The sequence below is a fragment of the Mobula birostris genome, chromosome 8 (genome assembly GCF_030028105.1).
Source record: "Mobula birostris isolate sMobBir1 chromosome 8, sMobBir1.hap1, whole genome shotgun sequence".
Taxonomy (NCBI): domain Eukaryota; kingdom Metazoa; phylum Chordata; class Chondrichthyes; order Myliobatiformes; family Myliobatidae; genus Mobula; species Mobula birostris.
Genome location: NC_092377.1, coordinates 166,688,479 through 166,709,668, shown reverse-complemented (window position 1 = coordinate 166,709,668; position 21,190 = coordinate 166,688,479). Strand labels below are relative to the sequence as shown.

Genomic DNA, 21,190 nt, shown 5'->3' with positions numbered 1-21,190 from the left:
AGTAAATACGTTGCATTGCGGTCTGTTCATGCATAGTGACATTACACAGGGCAGTGTCATAATGATAAATCGGGCCCAGGGCTCTGGAGTTGAGCTCCCCTAAGAAAAGTTTAGACTGAGTAGTCAGCGCCTCCTCTTGGACCCTTTCACTGCCAGCGTTCCCCCAGCGCTGCACGAGATGTCTTACGCTGAACCTCCCAGTGCACCTAAAGATCCCACACACTATTGAAGCAGGACAGGGCTGCAGTTAAATTGCTGAGCCAACCTTCCAGAGGATGAGAGGTGACCATTAATCCCATGCAGGTTGATGGGACTAAGTAGGATAATAGTTTAGCATGGATTAGATGGGCCGAAGGGCCTGCTTCTGTGCTATAGTAACCTATGACTCCGGAAGTAGTATAATGTAGCATCCGTGCAGGGTTGGAGGTTGGCCTGTCCCATCAGTGCTGCCATCTAGTGTTCAATCAGTGGAATGGCAGGCTGGATTGCCAGGAACTATGCCATCAATTTGCGAGACATTTCACTCAGAGTCTTGGATTATATATGTGCTTTTTTTGCATAACTGCTTTTTTTTTTTTTGCTTGCTATTTTGAATGTGCTGTGTATATTTTGTACCTTGGCCCCAGAGGAAGGCTGTTTCATTCAACTGTATCCATGTACGGTTGAATTATAATTGAATTTGATTTGATGAGTCAGTGACTCGAATTGAGGTGCACAAGTTGATACGAGGCATTGATCGAGTGGAAAGGCAGCACTTTCTCCCCAGGGTGGAAATGGATAATACAGGGGCATAATTTTAATGCAATTGGAAGAAAGTACAGGTGTTTTTACAGTGATATCTGCATGAAACAAGGGTTGGTGGTAGAAGCAGATACTTCAGGGATATACAAGAGACTCTTGTATAGGCACTTAGAAAAATGGAGGGCCATGTGGGAGGGAAGGGATTAGATTGATCTTGGCATAACGTCATGGGTCGCAGGGCCTGTACTGTGCTGTACTGTTTTGTGTTCTAAATCTCAGCAGAGCAGCTGAAGTGTTTAATGGTCATTACAGTAAATATATTGGTATATTACTGCAACATAACAAGGTACAGTGAGAAACCTGCCTTGCACACACGTACAGAACACTGAGCTAGAGCGGGGCTCGGGGCACTGAGGTGGGGGCGAAGCACAGAGCGTTGAGGTGGGGTGAGTCGAAACAATAACAAAGCTGTCCTTCTGTGAGTTTACAGTCAATACTTGTGGATACAGTTATTGGCCCAACTTTTAAACCATTTCGTGCACTGCTAATGATGAAATCATTCACCCCAGGTATGCAAAGCTGGAGATGTCACTCTGGTGGGGAAAATTGGCCAAAGTGGCTCTTTTACATAAAGCTGAACCATTCTAAAGATAAAGAATAGCTTTATTTGTCACGTGTACATTGAAGCATCCCAGGGCATGTTCAGGCAAAAGCTGATGTGTGGCAGGTCTCACTGACGCTGCGTACCAAGCTATAAATAACTGTAACTGCTGACTCAAAACTTTTAAAGTTCAAGTAAATGTATTGTCACAGTACATACTTGCCCCCGTATACAACCCTGAGATTCATTATCTTGTGGGCATAATCAATAAATCCATCATAGAATAATAACTATAATAGATTCAATGGAACACCACACAACTTGTGTGTTCAACCAGTGTGCAAAAGACAACAAATTGCAAATAATAAAAGACAAATAATAGTTAATAGGTAGGCAATAAATATCAAGTACGAGATGAAAAATCTTTGAAAGTGAGTCCGTTTGGTTGTGGGAACATTTCAATGATGGGGCAAGTGAAGTTATTCCCTCTGATTCACAAGCCTGACGGTTGAGGGGTAATAACTGACCCTGAACCTGGCAATGTAGGTCCTGAGGCTCCAGTACCACCTCCCCGATGGCAGCAGCAACAAGAGAGCATGTGGTGGGAGTCCCTGGCGACGGACGCCGCTTTCCTGCAACAACGTTTCGTGTGGATGTTGTCAATGGTCAGGAGAGCTTTACTTGTGATGGATCGGGCCAAATCCACTTTTTTGTTTGTTTGTTTGAAGACATTCCTGCCAGAGTTGGTACCAAACTATCCTGTGTTTGACTGCTGACCAGAGACTCGGTAAGGATACGGTGGCTACAAGGTGGGGACGCAGAATCAGGATTGGACTCAAGTTTGTTATCAGTGACATAAACAAGCTACTGGGGAAGTGCTCATGGGTTCAGTGTCCATTCAGAATTCTGATGGCGGAGAGGAAGGAGCTGTTCCTGAATTGATGAGTGTCTCCTCAGGCTCCTGTACCACCTCCTCTAAGGTAGTAATGAGAAGAGGGCACGTCGCAGATGATGGAGGGTCCTTCACAACGGATGCTGCCTCCTTGAGGCATCGCCATTTGGAGATATCCTCGATGCTGGGGAGGCTAGTGCCCATGATAGAGTTGGATGAGTTTGCAACCCCTCCATACCAGATCCGTCAGTATGCTCTCCATAGTACCTCTGTATAAAATTGTTAGAGGGGAGAGAAAATTTGGGGTCATCCGAGTCGGTGATGGAAGAGGCCTGTGAGCTGGATGACATCCCAAATCTCCTCAGACCCCGATGAAATGTAGCCACTGGCAATTTGGTGGGGAGTGACTTGCCTCCTGACACTGTTCACCCTATCTTCAAGACACAAGGAGAGTGATGGGACACTCTTCGCTTGCCTAGATGAGGGCAGGACCGACTTAGATGCAGTTCAACAACATCTAGGTCCAAGCAGTCCAGTTCCTCATCAACCTTCCCAGACTCTCTCACCATTACTGTCACACTGCGGCCACAGTGTGCACCATCTACAAATGTAGGAGAAAGACCGACCGTGCAGGGGTGTTGAAAATGATGAAGGCGGATAAGCTGGATAATGTCAGTCTTTCCCACCGGGTAGCAGAGTCCAAAACTAGCATCATACTTTAGGTGAGAGTGGAAAAATTTCAATGTTTATACAAAGACTGGTGAGTTAATGGAAGGAGCTGCCAGAAGAGGTGGTTGATGCTGGTACAGTGGTATCATTTCAAAAGCTCTTGGAATGAATGTTTTAGCTGTAGGAACAGTCTCCTAACTCAAATACTCTTCTTCAGTGAATGGATGCAAGGTTTCTGGGACAAGGTGTCTCTTTATACCCAGGAAGAAATCAGGCCCAGAGTCTGATATGTCAATGGTGTCAGTATTAGAGTCAACCTGGTGGACAACTGGGCTGGGCCTACCCGTGCTGACAACTGGGCTGGGCCTACCCGTGCTGACAACTGGGCCTGGGCCTACCCGTGCTGCAGAGACGGCTGACAACTGGGCTGGGCCTACCCGTGCTGACAACTGGGCCTGGGCCTACCCGTGCTGCAGAGACGGCTGACAACTGGGCCTGGGCCTACCCGTGCTGCAGAGACGGCTGACAACTGGGCCTGGGCCTACCTGTGCTGCAGAGACGTTGACCCAGTTGCCAATTCTGTATCCAGAATGTCTCTGCTGAAACTTTTGAGTTTCTGTCAGTAAGCTGCAGATGTTCTTGTGCTGAAGTCTGTTCTCAATTAGCAGAGTCATAGTCACAGAAAAGTACAGCACATAAGCAGGCCCTTCAGCAAATCTAGTCCATGCCAAACCATTTAAGTGGCCTACTCCCATCGAACTGCACCAGGACCAGAGCTCTCCATGCCCCTACCCTCCACGTACCTGTGCAAACTTCTCTTAAACATATCCCTCCTTGTTTTCCAGGATGTCTCGTCAGGTCCCGGACAGCGGAGGAGCCTGTCGCCCGCCCACATCTCCCAGCCTGACCCCAGGCTGACCCGTTCAGCAGAGTCCAGCCCCCGAGAGTTGAGGGGTCCTGTTGCCAGGTCACTCTCGCCCAGCCCGGTGTCAGTGAGCCAGGGGTACGTGATGTCACTGTGCGGATTCACCCCCCCCCCTTTACTTCGTACTTGTGGGTGACACGACATTCATGTCGTGTTAACCCTCCCATGGACAGGACCGATGAACCGGGGGAGGGGGGAATGGATGGAAATTGTAGCTTTGAAGGGTGACTATTTTTCCCAAAAGCGGGCAGCAGTAACGGGCCAGGGACACGTGTATGTTGGGATGGTGATTGAGTGTCAGTGAATCTGTGGAATTCACTGCCACAGGCAGCTGTGGAGGCCAAGTCATTGGTATATTTAAAATGGAGGTTGCTAGACCCTTGGCTAGTCAGGGTGTCGAGGGTCATAGGGAGACTGCAGGAGAATGGGGTTGGGAGAGAAAATACGTCAGCCATAATAGAATGGTGGAACAGACTTGATAGGCTGAATGGCCTAATTCTGCTCCTGTGCCCTATGATTTTTTGAGGATTGTGAGTCTCTCTGGAGCAGGGTTTCCCAGAATGTTTATGCCTTGGAGCCCTACCATTAACCGAGGGGTTCACGGACCCCAGGTTGGGAACCCAGACCTGGTCCAGAGTATCTGTTGGAACCAGAAGCCGTCCAATTCCTGGCAAGTGTGCAAAGTTATGTATTGGGAGACCTGATAGAAGTTTAGAGAAGTATGAGAGGGGTAGACAAACAGACCTTTTCTCCCCAGGCACGAAATAACAAATACTTTAACTTTAAAGCTTTCCCTCTCTTACCTTAAGGTTATGTAAAGTCACAACGTTTGGATAGTAGTGTTCTGCTCTGGTTGCCCCAATACAGAAGGGATGTAGAAGCTTTGGGGTGGCCAGGCGGAGATACGTCTCCACAAAAGGAGGTTAAAGGTGCTCCTTCCCTCCGCTAGCCTGCAGGTCACCCTTGGACAAGATGTAGCACCTGTTTAGCCCCCGATCATGGTGACGTGAAGCCATGGGAGCAGGTGGTGGATGCTTATATGAGCAGCTGGTACAGATCACAATTCCTGGTTATGTGAGCACTGACACCAGGCAGACAATCTCTGAAGTGTATTGATAATGGCTGGGGTCACCCATCTTGTAAAGACACTGCCCAGAAGGTGGCAATGGCAAACCACTTCTTCAGAGAGGTTTGCTGAGAACAATCATGGCCATGGAAAGACCATGATCGCATACACCATACGACTCAGCACAGCGAACGGACATAAAGCTTGAGAGAGGGTACAGAGGAGATTTACCAGGACGCTGCTTGGATTAGAAAGCATGTCTCATGGGGATAGGTTGAGTGAGCTAGGGCTTTTCTCTTTAAAATGAAGGAGGATGTGAGGTGACTTGATAGAGGTGTACAACATGATCGATTGTGGACAGCCTTTTTCCCTGGGCAGAAGTGGCTATTACGATGGGGCATAATTTAAGCAGATGGGTGGAAAATATTGGGGGGGAGGGGTGTTGGAGGGAAATTTTTTTTTAAAGAGTGATGGGTGCATGGAATGCACTGCCAAAGTTGGTGCCAGATACATTAGGGACATTTCAGAGATCTTAATAGGCACATGGATGAAAGAAAAATGGAGGACTATGTGGGAGGGGAGGGTTGGATTGATCTTGGAGTTGGTTAAAAGTTGGGGAGGGCGTACGGATCAGGGCTGGAACTGAACTTTGAGCTTGGGAATGCCCCTGAAAGAGTGCAGGGAAAATTTACCAGGACTTGAGGACATGAGTTAGAGCGAGTGGGTTGAATAGGTTCAGACTTCATTCCCTGGACCTTAGGAGAATGAGGGGAGATTTGATGGAAGTATACAAAATTATGAGCGGTATAAATAGAGTAAATGCAAGCAGACTTTTTCCGCTGAAGTTGGGTGAGACTCAAACTAGAGGTCATAGGGTATGGGTGAAAGGTGAAATATTTACAGGGAACTTCCTTCACTCAGAGGGTGATGAGAGTGTGGAACGAGCACCCAGCAGAAGTGTTGGATGTGTACAGTATTCGATGGCAACATTTCAGAGGAGTTTGGATGGGTACATGGATAAGAGGGGTATGGTTGCAGTGGAAGTGGGCAGAATGACAGTTCAGCACAGACTAGATGTGCTGAATGGCCTGTTTCAGTGGTGTAGCTCTCTGTGACTCTACACGGGGGCTGTAGCGTCAGTCAGTTTTGACCATCTGAGGCAAGACTGTCCTAGCTGTCTCCTACACCCGCACAAGAGGACACAGTGTCTGCTGGTTGCTCTTTAGCCTGTTTTTCTCCCTGGTCCCCTAAGAACCACAGAGCACCGGCCAGTCAATCGGATCGACAAAGACTCCGAGGTGTATAAGATGCTTCAGGAAAACCGCACAGCAAAGGAGCCACCTCGCCAGTCTGCTCGCTTCCGGCAGCTTCAGGAGGCGCTCGACACCGACCAGGAAGGTGAGCTGGCCCCAGCGGGGTGCGTGGCCAGGGTACCGGGGACGAGCTGGTGGGGGGGGGGTTTGTGGCTGGCCTGGCTGACTGTTCATCCTCTGTTCCCCTTTCAGCGGCCGCGGCTCAGTTTCCGGGCAGACTGTCACCCTCTGCCCCACGCTTTGGCATGGCCAGGTACCACGTGTGTGAGAAGTGCAGCTCCAGCATTGTGTGAGTACCCAGGCAGCGTTATCCATTAGAGTTCCACAAAGGGTGGGGTCTGCGACTTGTGCTTAAAGTTGCAGTCCCTCGCTCCATCTAACTTCACCCTGCCGTTCACCCTGGACCTGTCCCAACCAATTCCTCTGCCCTGTCCTTTCCCACAGCCCTAAACTGCTTCTCTCGTCCATTTCATCCTGTCCCTGTCCGTCTCTCACCATTCGAAACGTTCCCCAACCCTTTCCCCATGGCTTTGTATCAACCCCACACTGACAACACGTTCCACCCTCCCCACACTCCACCCCTTGGCAGGGCACAATTCTCAATCGGTCTGGGGTGAGGGGGTGGACGGTCTCTGTTGGTGTGTGTGAGGGGGTGGACGCGGTCTCTATGGGTCTCTGTCGGTGTGTGTGAGGGGGTGGACGGTCTCTGTCGGTGTGTGTGTGTTGGGGGGGTGGACGGTCTCTGTCGGTGTGTGTGAGGGGGTGGACGCAGTCTCTCTTGGCGTGTGTGAGGGGGTGGACGGTCTCTGTCGGTGTGTGTGAGGGGGTGGACGCAGTCTCTGTTGGCGTGTGTGAGGGGGTGGACGGTCTCTGTCGGTGTGTGCGTGTGGTGGGGTTGGACGGTCTCTGTCGGTGTGTGTGTGTTGGGGGGGTGGACGGTCTCTGTCGGTGTGTGGGGGGGCTGGACGGTCTCTGTCGGTGTGTGTGTTGGAGGGGGGTTGGACGGTCTCTGTCGGTGTGTGCGTGTGGTGGGGTTGGACGGTCTCTGTCGGTGTGTGTGTGTTGGGGGGGTGGACGGTCTCTGTCGGTGTGTGTGTGGGAGGTGGACGGTCTCTGTCGGTGTGTGTGAGGGGGTGGACGCGGTCTCTATGGGTCTCTGTCGGTGTGTGTGAGGGGGTGGACGGTCTCTGTTGGTGTGTGTGAGGGGGTGGACAGTGTCTGTCGGTGTGTGTGAGGGGGTGGACGCAGTCTCTGTTGGCGTGTGTGAGGGGGTGGACGGTCTCTGTTGGTGTGTGTGGTGGGGGTGGACGGTCTCTGTCGGTGTGTGTGAGGGGGTGGACGCGGTCTCTATGGGTCTCTGTCGGTGTGTGTGAGGGGGTGGACGCAGTCTCTGTTGGCGTGTGTGAGGGGGTGGACGGTCTCTGTCGGTGTGTGTGAGGGGGTGACGGTCTCTGTTGGTGTGTGTGGTGGGGTTGGACGGTCTCTGTCAGTGTGTGTGGTGGGGTTGGACGGTCTCTGTCGGTGTGTGGGGGGGCTGGACGGTCTCTGTCGGTGTGTGTGTTGGAGTGGGGTTGGACGGTCTCTGTCGGTGTGTGCGTGTGGTGGGGTTGGACGGTCTCTGTCGGTGTGTGTGTGTTGGGGGGGTGGACGGTCTCTGTCGGTGTGTGTGTGGGAGGTGGACGGTCTCTGTCGGTGTGTGTGAGGGGGTGGACGCGGTCTCTATGGGTCTCTGTCGGTGTGTGTGAGGGGGTGGACGGTCTCTGTTGGTGTGTGTGGTGGGGTTGGACGGTCTCTGTCGGTGTGTGTGTGGGGGGGTGGACGGTCTCTGTCGGTGTGTGCGTGTGGTGGGGTTGGACGGTCTCTGTCGGTGTGTGTGTGTTGGGGGGGTGGACGGTCTCTGTCGGTGTGTGTGTGGGAGGTGAACGGTCTCTGTCGGTGGGTGTGAGGGGGTGGACGCGGTCTCTATGGGTCTCTGTCGGTGTGTGTGAGGGGGTGGACGGTCTCTGTCGGTGTGTGTGAGGGGGTGGACGCGATCTCTATGGGTCTCTGTCGGTGTGTGTGAGGGGGTGGACGGTCTCTGTTGGTGTGTGTGAGGGGGTGGACGGTGTCTGTCGGTGTGTGTGAGGGGGTGGACGGTGTCTGTCGGTGTGTGTGGTGGGGGTGGACGCAGTCTCTGTTGGCGTGTGTGAGGGGGTGGACGGTCTCTGTTGGTGTGTGTGGTGGGGTTGGACGGTCTCTGTCGGTGTGTGTGTGGAGGGGTGGACGGTCTCTGTCGGTGTGTGGGAGGGGGGTTGGACGGTCTCTGTCGGTGTGTGGGAGGGGGGTTGGACGGTCTCTGTCGGTGTGTGTGTGTGGTGGGGTTGGACGGTCTCTGTCGGTGTGTGTGTGGGAGGTGGACGGTCTCTGTCGGTGTGTGTGAGGGGGTGGACGTGGTCTCTATGGGTCTCTGTCAGTGTGCGTGAGGGGGTGGACAGTCTCTGTCGGTGTGTGTGGGGGTGGACGCGGTCTCTGTCGGTGTGTGTGTGGGGGGTGGACGGTCTCTGTCGGTGTGTATGGGGGTGGACGGTGTCTGTCGGTATGTGTGTGGGGGGGTGGACGGTCTCTGTCGGTGTGTGTGGGGGTGGACGGTGTCTGTCGGTGTGTGGGGGTGGACGGTCTCTGTCGGTGTGTGTGGGGGTGGACGGTGTCTGTCGGTGTGTGGGGGTGGACGGTCTCTGTCGGTGTGTGTGGGGGGTTGGACGGTCTCTGTCGGTGTGTGTGTGTGGGGGGGGTGGACGGTCTCTGTCGGTGTGTGTGTGTGGGGGGGTGGACGGTCTCTGTCGGTGTGTGTGTGTGGGGGGTGGACGGTATCTGTGTGTGAGGAGGGTGGACGGTCTCTGTCGGTGTGTGTGGGGGGGTGGGCGGTCTCTGTCGGTGTGTGGGGGTGTGGACGGTCTCTGTCGGTGTGTGTGTGGGGGGGGGTGGACGGTCTCTGTCGGTGTGTGTGTGGGGGGGTGGACGGTCTCTGTCGGTGTGTGTGTGAGGAGGGTGGACGGTCTCTGTCGGTGTGTGTGTGGGAGGTGGACGGTCTCTGTCGGTGTGTGTGAGGGGGTGGACGTGGTCTCTATGGGTCTCTGTCAGTGTGCGTGAGGGGGTGGACGGTCTCTGTCGGTGTGTGTGAGGGGGTGGACGCAGTCTCTGTCGGTGTGTGTGTGTGGGGGGGGTGGACGGTCTCTGTCGGTGTGTGTGTGTGGTGGGGTTGGACGGTCTCTGTCGGTGTGTGTGGAGGGGGTGGACGGTCTCTGTCGGTGTGTGTGGGGGGGTGGACGGTCTCTGTCGGTGTGTGTGTGGTGGGGGTGGACGGTCTCTGTCGGTGTGTGTGGTGGGGGTGGACGGTCTCTGTCGGTGTGTGTGGTGGGAGTGGACGGTCTCTGTCAGTGTGTGTGTGGGGGGGGTGGACGGTCTCTGTCGGTGTGTGTGTGTGTGGTGGGGTTGGACGGTCTCTGTCGGTGTGTGTGTGTGTGGGGGGGGGTGGACGGTCTCTGTCGGTGTGTGTGTGTGGGGGGGTGGACGGTCTCTGTCGGTGTGTGTGGGGGTGGACGGTGTCTGTCGGTGTGTGGGGGTGGACGGTCTCTGTCGGTGTGTGTGGGGGGGGTGGACGGTGTCTGTCGGTGTGTGGGGGTGAACGGTCTCTGTCGGTATGTGTGGGGGGTTGGACGGTCTCTGTCAGTGTGTGTGTGGGGGGTGGACGGTCTCTGTCGGTGTGTGTGGTGGTGGACGGTCTCTGTCGGTGTGTGTGTGTGGGGGGGGTGGACGGTCTCTGTCGGTGTGTGTGTGGCGGGGGTGGACGGTCTCTGTCGGTGTGTGTGGGGGTGGACGGTCTCTGTCGGTGTGTGTGTGGGGGGTGGATGGTCGCTGTCGGTGTGTGTGGGGGTGGACGGTCTCTGTCGGTGTGTGTGTGTGGGGGGGTGGATGGTCTCTGTCGGTGTGTGTGTGTGGGGGGGGTGGACGGTCTCTGTCGGTGTGTGTGTGTGTGTGTGTGGTGGGGTTGGATGGTCTCTGTCGGTGTGTGTGTGTTGGGGGGGGGGTGGACGGTCTCTGTCGGTGTGTGTGGAGGGTGTCTCATGCTCTGTTGCCCTACTGTCTGTTGCAGAACGGAAGCGGTGAAAATCCGGGATGGGTGTTATCGTCACCACGAATGCTATGCCTGCGCTGACTGTGGCCTGAACCTTGGCATGAGAGGCCACTTCTGGGTCAATGACACGATGTATTGCGAGAAGCATGCACGGGAGAGATACCAAGCTACTGAGGGAAGCTCGTGACCCAGTCGCTCGGGACCAACACAAACCTGACCTCTAAGACCATAAAAATCAGCACAACGCAGATCCTTGTAATGTATAGAGTGAATAATTAAAAGAAAGAAATAGCAGTTTGTGGATGATTCTCTCTTCTGCCCTGCCTTATCCTTATCCGGAATGTTACTGTTTTCATCCCCAGGGCAGGGTGCATTCTGTTTGTCGACTTAATCAGTGTCCTTGGCATTGTTCCAGTTGCCTTTCTGCAGTCTGTCAAGGACTCGGGATTTGTCGCATGATGATGTGTGAACGCTATCAGCGAAGCACTATGGTACTACACAGGTTCCATTTTGTTACAAAAGTATCATTTTGTTACTACAGGGAAGGTATATTTCTGCATGACAAATGACAATGGGCCCAGCACCAGCCTCTAGGGATCATAGAACATAGAATAGTACATGACAGGAACAGGCCATTCGGCCCACAATGTTGTACTGACCCAGCTAAAAAGCAAATCAAAAACACCCAAACACTATTCCCTCCTACCTACACCATGTCCATATCCCTCCATCTTCCTTACATCCATGTCCCTATCCAAACGTCCCTTAAAAGCCTTCAATATATTTGCCTCTACCACCACACCAGGCAGAGCATTCCAGGCATCCACCACTCTGAGTAAAAATACTTGCCCCTCACATCCCCCTTGGACCTACCCCCACCTCCCCCCGCCTATCTTCAATACATGCCCTCTGGTATCAGACACCACGTTACTGGCCTTCAGTCTGTAAAACAACTCTCCAGCATCAGCTCGTGTGTAATGCCATTAAGCCAATCATGTGCATATGATCTAAGCTTCCAGAGCAGCCTACCATGTCCAACCTTATCAAAGGCTTTCTCAAGTCCACATAGACAAGGTCTGCAGCCCTGTCCTCATCTTTTTCTTGGCCATATCATCATTTTAATAAAAACTCAAGTTTGTAGGATGGGATCTCCTGCTTACAAAGCTATGCTGACTACCCTTAATCAGCCCCAGTATTTCCAGGTATGCTTGTATCTTGTTTCTTGGACTCCTCTTCAGTAACTTGCCAACCCACACATGATCGACATACTGGTCTCTAGTTCATAGGTTTTCTTTTGCTCCCCTTCTTAAATAATGCACAACATTCGCAACCCTCCAGTCTTCCGGTACCTTAAGATGCAAATCTTGGCCAAGGGAGATGTAATTTGTGTAGTCTCCTACATTGTTCTTAGATACACCTTATTATGACCTGCCTTCGTACATTTTAAGACACCCTGCAGCATATTTGCCATAATGCAGAGCATCTCTAAGGCCACCCCTAGTTCTGAATTCGTCTTGTCTTTCTCCATGGTAAAACCAGAGAGGAAATTCATTAAGGACCGTGCCCATTTCTTGCATTTCCACACAAGGATGTCCTTTTTGGTCTCTTCTCTGTCGTTACTCCGGCGTAAGATGATGCTGCTGAAGGCGGGGTACAGCTTATTGGCAGTTAACAAACTGAAATACAACTAAATACTTTATTACATAAAGTGTTATTAACAGGAAAAATATGGTAAATGATTACCGCAAGCAAAGGTGGGGCTGGGTTAAGGGTCGAAGATTGTGGGTGCGAGGTGAAGTTGGGGTGAGTTTGAGGCAGATTCAGAATGAAGTCGGGACGAGCGGAGTGGTGCAGAATCGGAGTGAGGTCGAGGCAGATTCAGAATGAAGTCGGGACGAGCGGAGTGGTGCAGAATCGGAGTGAGGTCGAGGCAGATTCAGAATGAAGTCGGGACGAGTGGAGTGCTGCAGAATCGGAGTGAGGTCGAGGCAGATTCAGAATGAAGTCGGGACGAGCGGAGTGCTGCAGAATCGGAGTGAGGTCGAGGCAGATTCAGAATGAAGTCGGGACGAGTGGAGTGCTGCAGAATCGGAGTGAGGTCGAAGCAGATTCAGAATGAAGTCGGGACGAGCGGAGTGGTGCAGAATCGGAGTGAGGTCGAGGCAGATTCAGAATGAAGTCGGGACGAGCGGAGTGCTGCAGAATCGGAGTGAGGTCGAGGCAGATTCAGAATGAAGTCGGGACGAGCGGAGTGCTGCAGAATCGGAGTGAGGTCGAGGCAGATTCAGAATGAAGTCGGGACGAGCGGAGTGGTGCAGAATCGGAGTGAGGTCGAGGCAGATTCAGAATGAAGTCGGGACGAGCGGAGTGGTGCAGAATCGGAGTGAGGTCGAGGCAGATTCAGAATGAAGTCGGGACGAGCGGAGTGCTGCAGAATCGGAGTGAGGTCGAGGCAGATTCAGAATGAAGTCGGGACGAGTGGAGTGCTGCAGAATCGGAGTGAGGTCGAGGCAGATTCAGAATGAAGTCGGGACGAGCGGAGTGGTGCAGAATCGGAGTGAGGTCGAGGCAGATTCAGAATGAAGTCGGGATGAGTGGAGTGGGGTAGAATCAGAGTGGGTGGGGGGTAGAGAGGCAGATTTGGAATCCATCCACCCAAACAGAGAGTGAGGTTTGATCACCGGGTCGGTTTGGGAAGATCGGGTATGGGCCGAAGTGTGGCAGGGGGGTCCAGGCCCAAAGTGGCTCAATGCAACAGGGCCCTGGTCCTAGAGTGAAGAACAAGCCAAAGTTCAGACAATTTAAGTGCTGGGCTGGATGGCAGGCTGTCAGGACCAAAGGTGAGGATCAGGCCAGTTCGGCTCACTGCTCGACACTGCACAGAGATGGAGGCTGCTCCGGGCGTCATGTCTGCAGGCTCACTTTTGTTCTAAATGCTATCTGCCTACTTTCATTGCTTGCACTATTTGTTTCTCTCTCTCTCTGCACATTGAGCGTTTGTTGGTCTTTTATTAATGGGCTCTTCCGAGTTTCTTGTTTTGTGGCTGCCAGTAAGGAGATGAATCTCAAGGGTCTATATGGTACACAAACTTTGATAATAAATGTACTTTGAACTTTGAAAACCAAATTGGAGAAATGATTCAAACATTGGTGCGGTCTTCCATTGATTCTATTATGGTTATTATTCTATAGATTTATTGAGCATGCCTGCAAGAAAATGAATCTCGGGGTTATATATGGTGACATGTATATTCTTTGATAATAAATTTACTTGAACTTTGAATTCAGTTGGTTGAGGGCATCCGTAGGCTGAAAGGAAAGGTCAACGTTTCCTTTGAAAGGTCAAAGGGAAGGAAAGGAAAACCTGAGATTCAGGTTTAACATGGAGGACAACGTTTAACAAAAAACATCAGTTTGATGACTTGCAGATGGTTCTACAGTTGAAGAACTTAGCATTGAATCTGGACGGCTGTCAAATAGTCAGAAGGAAGCCCATAAAATTTGGGAGCAGAGGCAGGCCATTTGGCCCATCGAGTCTGCTCCGCCAATTCTTCCAGTCATCCCCACTCCCCTGCCTCCTCCCCATACTCTTTAATTCCCTGGCTAATCAAGAACCTATCAATCTCTGCCTTAAATACACCCAATGACTTAACCTCCACAGCCACCTGTGGCAACAAATTCCACAGATTTACCACCCTCTGACAAAGTAACTTCTCCACATCTCACTTCTAAAAGGACATCCTTCAATCCTGAAGTTGTGTCCTCTTGTCCTAGAATCCCCTACCGTGGGAAATAACTTCGCCATATCTAATCTGTTCAGGCCTTTTAACATTGGGAATGTTTCTATGTGTTCTCCTCATTCTCCTGAACTCCAGGGAATATAGCCAAGAGCTGCCAGACATTCCTCATACAGTAACCCTTTCAATCCTGGAATCATCCTTGTGAATCTTATTTGAACCCTCTCCAATGTCAGTATACCCTTTCTAAAATAAGGAGCCCAAAACTGCACACAATACTCCAAGTGTGGTCTCATAAGTGCCTTATAGAGCCTCAACATCACATCCCTGCTCTTATATTCTATACTTCTAGAAATAAATGCCAACATTGCATTTGCCGCCTTCGCAACCGACTCTACCTGGAGGTTAACCTTTAGGGTATCCTGCACAAGGACTCCCAAGTCCCTTTGCATCTCTGCATTTTGAATTCTGTCCCCATCTAAGTAATAGTCTGCCTGTTTATTTCTTCCACCAAAGTGCTTGACCACACACTTTTCAACATTGTATTTCATTTGGCACCTCTTTGCCCATTCCCCTGCAGGTTCTCTGTTTCCTCAACACCAGCGGTCCCCAACCACCGGGCCGCGGACTGGTACCGGGCCACAAGGCAAGTGCTACCGGGCCGCGAGGAAACGATATGATTAGGTGATATGAGTCAGCTGCACCTTTCCTCATTCTGTCACGCCCACTGCTGAGCTGGAACGCACGCGAGATCATTACGCGCGCATCATCCATGTCAGCGTGGGAAGGAGATCAACTCCTCAAGCTTGCAAATGACAGCGGGCTGAAAAGTATGTTTGACATAACATCTCTGCTGGCATTCTGGATCAAAATCAAGAGTGAATATCCTGAGATAGCCACTGAAGCACTGAAAACATTGCTTCCATTTCCAACATCTCACTGCGATGAATGTAACAAAAACTAAATTGCAGAATAGACCGGACATAAGGAACCCCCTTCGAGTATCGCTGTCTCCCGTCACCCCTCGATGGGACCGTCTTGTTGCAGGGAAACAAGCCCAGGGCTCCCACTGATTCAGCGATATTGGTGTGTTGCAATGATTTTAAGTGTTCATACGGGGAAAATATGTGCTGTGTGTTTAATATCCAAACGTTACTTAAAATGTTATGATGCTATGGACTTACTTATATAACCATATAACAATTATAGCACGGAAACAGGCCATCTCTGCCCTTCTAGTCCGTGCCGCACGCTACTCTCACCTAGTCCCACCGACCTGCACTCAGCCCATAACCCTCCATTCCTTTCCTGTCCATATACCGATCCAATTTAACTTTAAATGATAATATCGAACCTGCTTCTGCCACTTCTACTGGGAGTTCGTTCAATACTTACTTCAAGCTCCCCTGTCCTCCCCTGATAATTGACTTATCACTATATTCATGCGAGGAAAATATGCGCTGTGTGTTTGATATTAAATTCATTAGATAAACCTTTTTAGAAACAAAATTGAGTGTATTAGCCACTTATCACCGATATTCCGGTCGTGACTAACTACCCCCTTACCCCCCCCCCCACCGCGCGAACAGCATCACCAAAAACGATTTGTAAAAAAAATCAGACGTGCAAGTCACGCATGCGCACTGGTGCCAGCGCAAGGCTTTATGGTCATTGTAGTCTTTTTTTGGGGTAAACGCAACGTATTTGACTGCTACTCTTGTCCGTTGGCAACCACCCCCTCCCCCCCCCCCCCCCCCCCACCTCGGTCAGCCGGTCTGCAAGAATATTGTCAATATGAAACCGGTCCGCAGTGCAAAAAAGGTTGGGGACCCCTGCTCAACACTACTCGCTCCTCCACCTATCTTTGTATCATCGGCAAATTTAGCCACAAATCGATTAATACTGCACATGGTATTATTCAATTGTTGTGACCGTGGCCGCAGACAGATTGGCAAGTGGAAGCTGCTGTGACTGAGCTGATCTGGAGTTTGTAAAGCATCTTGCCCAAGTTCATAAATACTTCCTATTGTCCTGCTTCACAACAGAGACCTCACCTCATCTGCTGTCGAGTACTCGGGCTTTCTGGAACAATTAAATGTGTATGGGAGTAGCAGTCTATTAATTTACCTAATTTAAAGCACTGCTATTTGCTTGGATGTTCAATTAACTGAGCTCGGGCACAAGTCCTGCCTTTGCTTGCAAGGAGTTTGTACGTTCTGCCCCTGACCGTGTGGGTGCTCCGGTTTCCTTTCACAGTCCAAAGTCAGACTGGTTGGTAGGTTAATCAGTCACAAATTGTCCTCTGAATAGGCAAGGGTTAAATCAGCAGTTTGCTGGGCGGCTTGGCTCAAAGGACCAGGAGGGTCTGTTGCATGCTGTGTCTCAATAAATAAGTAAATAAAATAATTAGAGTGTGCACTTCCAAGAGTAGTTTGTTTTTCAAAGTAGGAGGATATATCATGGAGTTACCCAGGAATTTGATACTTTGCTTAATGTGCATCAAATAGATCTACAAGTCATAATTTCCAAGATCACACAGAACACCCAACTTGGACATGTTGTGAATTATTAGCAGATGTGGAGGTGCAGCAATGGAGACCCAGTTTCCATCCCCACCTCAGCTGCTGCCTGTGTACTGTGCATATTCTCACTGTGACTAAGTTTCCTCAGACAGCTCGGTTTTCTCCCACAGCCCAAAGAGATGAGTTGGGAGGTAATTAGCGGTTAGAAATTGCCCTGACTGTACATTGCTCTGAGTGGGAGAACTTGGGAGGGGTTGATGGAATAGGGTGTGAATTTTAAAAAAAATACAGTTAATGTAGGACTGGTGTGATGGTCAACACAGGCTTGTTTCCAGGCTGTATGTCTCTAAGACTTCTGGATAGTAATGGATTTCAGACAGAATTGGCAGGCAGCTGACACAAGGTGTTTAGTTCTGAAAAACCATAAGATTATAAGACATAGGAGTAGAATTAGGCCATTTGGCCCATTGAGTCTGCTCCACCATTCTATCATGACTGATTTATTTTCCCTCTCAACCCCATTCTCCTGCCTTCTCCCGGTAACCTTTGATGCCCTGACTAATCAAGAACTTATTAACCTCCACCTTAAATATACCCAATGATTTGGCCTCCACGGCTGTCTGTGGCTTTAAATTACGTAGATTCACCATCCTCTGCCTAAACAACATTTGCCTCATCTCTGTTCTAAATGGATGTGCTTGTATTCTGAGGCTGTGCCTCTGGTCCTAAACTCCCCCACTGCAGGAAACATCCTCTCCACATCCACTCTATTCGAGGCCTTTCAATATTTGATAGGTTTCAGTGAGAGAAACCCTCACATTCTTCTAAACTTCAGCAAGTACCAAAGCCATCAAATACTCCTCATGTTAATCCTTTAATTCCTGGAATCATTCTTGTCAACTTCCTCTGGACCCTCTCCAATACCAACACATCTTTTCTCCGATATGGGGTTCAATACTGCCCCCCACTACTCCAAGTGTGGCTTGACCAATGCCTTATGAAGCCTCGGCATTACATCCCTGCCAACAGGAGCTTGGTAGGAAGCAACAAAGCACCCTAAAGTACAGTGACCGACAGTGATCCGTGCATGTGACAGGGCAAGTTGAGAAAGTGGGAGAGTTTGTAACATGGAAAAGCCCTTGCACTGGGTCAGCTCTACACTCTGGACCTTGGAAGTCCGGATTCAGTGGGACGGACAAGCTCCACAAACGGGGGTCTTCCTTGGTTACAGTGGATGCCCATGACATCTCCTGTGCCTTGCGATGTCTTTCTAGCTAAATCAGCATTTCTAGAACAAAAAACATACATTGCTGTCTCACTCAAAATGCTGGTTTTTAAAGTTGTTGTAAATAACTTTCTTGTATAACAAAAGGTGGACAGAATATGATATGCGAGGGGTGACTGATAAGTTCGTGGCCTGAGGTAGAAGGAGTTAATTTTAGAAAACCTAGCGCATTTATTTCTCAACATAGTCCCCTCTTACATTTACACACTTGCAGGGAGGGACGAATAGATAAGGGAGTGGCGTAGAGAGTGATCATTGTGGAAAGCAGAAAGTGGGGGGAGGGCAGATGTGTTTGGTGGTGGGATCCAGTTGGAGGTGGCAGTAGTTTCGGAGAATTAGGTGCTGGTTGTGGAGGCTGGTGGGGTGGTAGGTGAGGACAAGAGGAACCCTATCCCTGGTAGTGTGGCGGGAAGATGGGGTAAGAGCAGATGTGTTTGAAATGGAAGAGATGCCGTTGAGGGCAGCATTGATGATGGAAGAAGGAATTCCCTTTCTTTGAAGGAGGAGGACATCTCCTTTGTTCTAGAATGAAAAACCTCATCCTGAGAGCAGATGCGGTGGAGACAGAGGAACTTAGAGATGGGGATGGTGTTTTTACAAGTAACAGAGAGGGACGAAGTATAGTCCAGGTAGCTGTGAGAGTCCGTGGGTTTATAATAGATATCAGTGGATAAGCTGTCTCCAGAGGTAGAGACAGTGAGATCGAGAAAGGGAAGGGAGGTATTGGAAACGGACCAGGTGAATTTGAGGGCAGGGTGGAAGTTGGAGGCAAAGTGGATGAAGTCAATGAGTTCAACATGGGTGCAGGAAGCAGCACCAATGCAGTCTTTGATGTAGCGTAGGAAAAGTGCAGGATGATCTCCAGTGTAGACTTGGAACATTGACTGTTCCACGTAGCCGACAAACAGGCAGGCATAGCTGGGACCCATGTGAGTGCCCATGGCTACCCCTTTTGTCTGAAGGAAGTGGGAGGAGTCAACCTTGTATTCTGTTTGGGTAGCCTCCAACCTGATGGCATGGGCATTGATTTCTCTAATTTCCAGTAATGCCCCCCACCCCCATTCCTTCACCATTTCCCATCCCCTTTTTCCTCTCTCACCTTATCTCCTTGCCTGCCCAGCACCTCCCTCTGGTGCTCCTCCCCACTTTCCTTCTTCCACGGCCTTCTGTCTCTTTCACCAATTAACTTTCCAGCTCTTTACTTTATCCCTCCCCCTCCCGGTTTCACCTATCACCTGGTGTTTCTCTCTCCCCTCCCCACCTTTCAAATCTTCTCCTTAGCTTTTTTTCTCCAGTCCAGCTGAAAGGTTTCTGCCTGAAACACTGACTGTACTCTTTTTCATAGATGCTGCCTGGCCTGCTGAGTTCCTCCAGCATTTTGCATACGTTGCTCCATTCCAGAATCCAGTGGTACTTGAAAGGTCATTACTAATGCCTCCACAATCTCTTCAGCTACCTCTTTCAGAACTCGGGTGTAAATCATCTGGTCTAGGTGACTTATCTACCTTCAAACCTTTCATATTCCCAGAAACCTCTCTAGTTAGGGTAACCTCACATACTTCATGACCCTTGTAACCTGGAACTTCCACCATACCTAGAACTTCCCAAACCTGTGTCTTCCACAGTGAAGACTGATGCAAAATACTTAGTCAGTTCATCCGCCATTTCCTTGTCCCCCATTGCTACCTCTCCAGCATCGTTTTCCAGTGGTCCGGCATCTACTCTTGCCTCTCTTTAACACTTTATGTACCTAAAGAAACTTTTGGCATCATCTTTAGTATTATTGGCTAGCTTACTTTCAAATTCCATGTTTACCTTCTAAATGACTTTTTAGTTGCCTTCTGTTGTTTTTTAAAATCCAATGCTCTAACTTCCCACTAATTTTTGCTCTATTATATGCCCTCACTTTGGCTTGTATATTGGTTTTGACTTCCCTTGTTAGCCCTGGTTGAGTCACCCTGTCTTTAGAATATTTCTTCCTCTTTGTCATGTATGTATCCTGTGCCTTCCAAAATGTTTCTGGAGATTCCAGCCATTGCTGCTCTGCCGTCATCCCTCCCAGTGTTCTTTCCAATCAATTCTGGACAATTCCTCTCTCATGCCTCTGTAATTTCCTTTACCCCACTGTAATACTGATACATCTGACTTTAGCTTCTCTCTCAAATTTCAGGGTGATTTTGATCATATTATTATCACTTTCCCTTAAGATTTTTTTTTAACCTTAAACTCCCTAATCAATTTTGGTTCATTGCACAACACCCAGTCCAGAGTAGTTGATCCCCTAGTGGGCTCAACCACAAGCTGCTCTGAAAATAAATCTCGTAGGCACTCCAGAAAATCCCCCTCTTGGAACCCCGCACCAACTTTCGGCATGCATTTTCTATCTCCCATTGTAACTTGTAGATCACATTCTTACTTCTGTTTGGGGATCTGTACGTATCTCCCATCAGGGTCTTTTTACACTTGCAGTTCCTTAGCTCTATCCACAATGACTCAACACCTTCAGCCCTTACGTCACCTCTTTCTAATACTTGTATAGTATTACACTTTCTACCATCAGAGCAATGCCTTGCTACCCATCCTTTCAATACAATGTGTATCCTTGGACATTAAGCTCCCAGATACAATCTTTCAGCCAAGATTCAGTGATGCCTGCAACATCACACATGCAATCTGCAACTGTGCTACAAGTTCATCTACCTTATTCCATCCATATACTGTACTGAGCGCATTCAAATAGCACACTTTCAATCCTCTATTCATGCTTTTTGAGTTTGTCTGCCTTTTACGTTGCAACTCATCCTGTTGGCTGTAGTTTTGCCCTATCATCAGCCTCTCCTTGCTAGGAGTCTCAGTTCACATTGCCTTTATTTGTAACCCAACCACCCCATTTTCAGAACGATCCCCCTGCCAAATTAGTTTAAACCCACTTGAACAACTCTAGCCAACCTGTCTGCAAGGACGTTGGACCCCTGTGGGTTTGGGGTGTAACCTTTTGTTTAGTCCTGATTATTTTACATCCATTTGAGAAATTGCATGCTGTTGTACAACGAAATATGGTCAGAATCTAATGGTTTCTTGAGCAATAAAAGCATAATTTGCAATTTCTTCAAAAACACTTGAAACTTGTTTTAAACAGTTATATTTCATGCATCTCATGCTGTAGTGTTTTAGAATTAATTATAACATTGTGTAACTTAAGTCTGAGAAGTCACATGCAGTTGTTTAACAAAACGAGCACCGCAAACGCGCCCCGGCCCTCAGTCTCAGGACCGTCAACCAGATCCGAGCTTTGGCCCCCTCTTCCCCAGTCCCGTCACTCCAC

At 49.8% G+C, this 21,190-nt stretch overlaps 1 protein-coding gene across 1 annotated transcript in view; it reads left to right on the top strand.

The window, feature by feature from the left end:
• The window catches only part of pdlim2 (PDZ and LIM domain 2 (mystique)), a 38,223-nt gene extending 27,608 nt beyond the window's left edge, over positions 1–10,615 (top strand). Inside the window, exons 6-9 of the mRNA XM_072266790.1 lie at positions 3,749–3,906; positions 6,147–6,292; positions 6,400–6,496; positions 10,340–10,615. Coding sequence (XP_072122891.1) covers positions 3,749–3,906; positions 6,147–6,292; positions 6,400–6,496; positions 10,340–10,508 — 570 coding nt within the window. The 3' untranslated portion in view covers positions 10,509–10,615. The remainder of the gene's footprint in view (positions 1–3,748; positions 3,907–6,146; positions 6,293–6,399; positions 6,497–10,339) is intronic.
• The last annotated feature ends 10,575 nt before the right edge of the window (positions 10,616–21,190 follow it).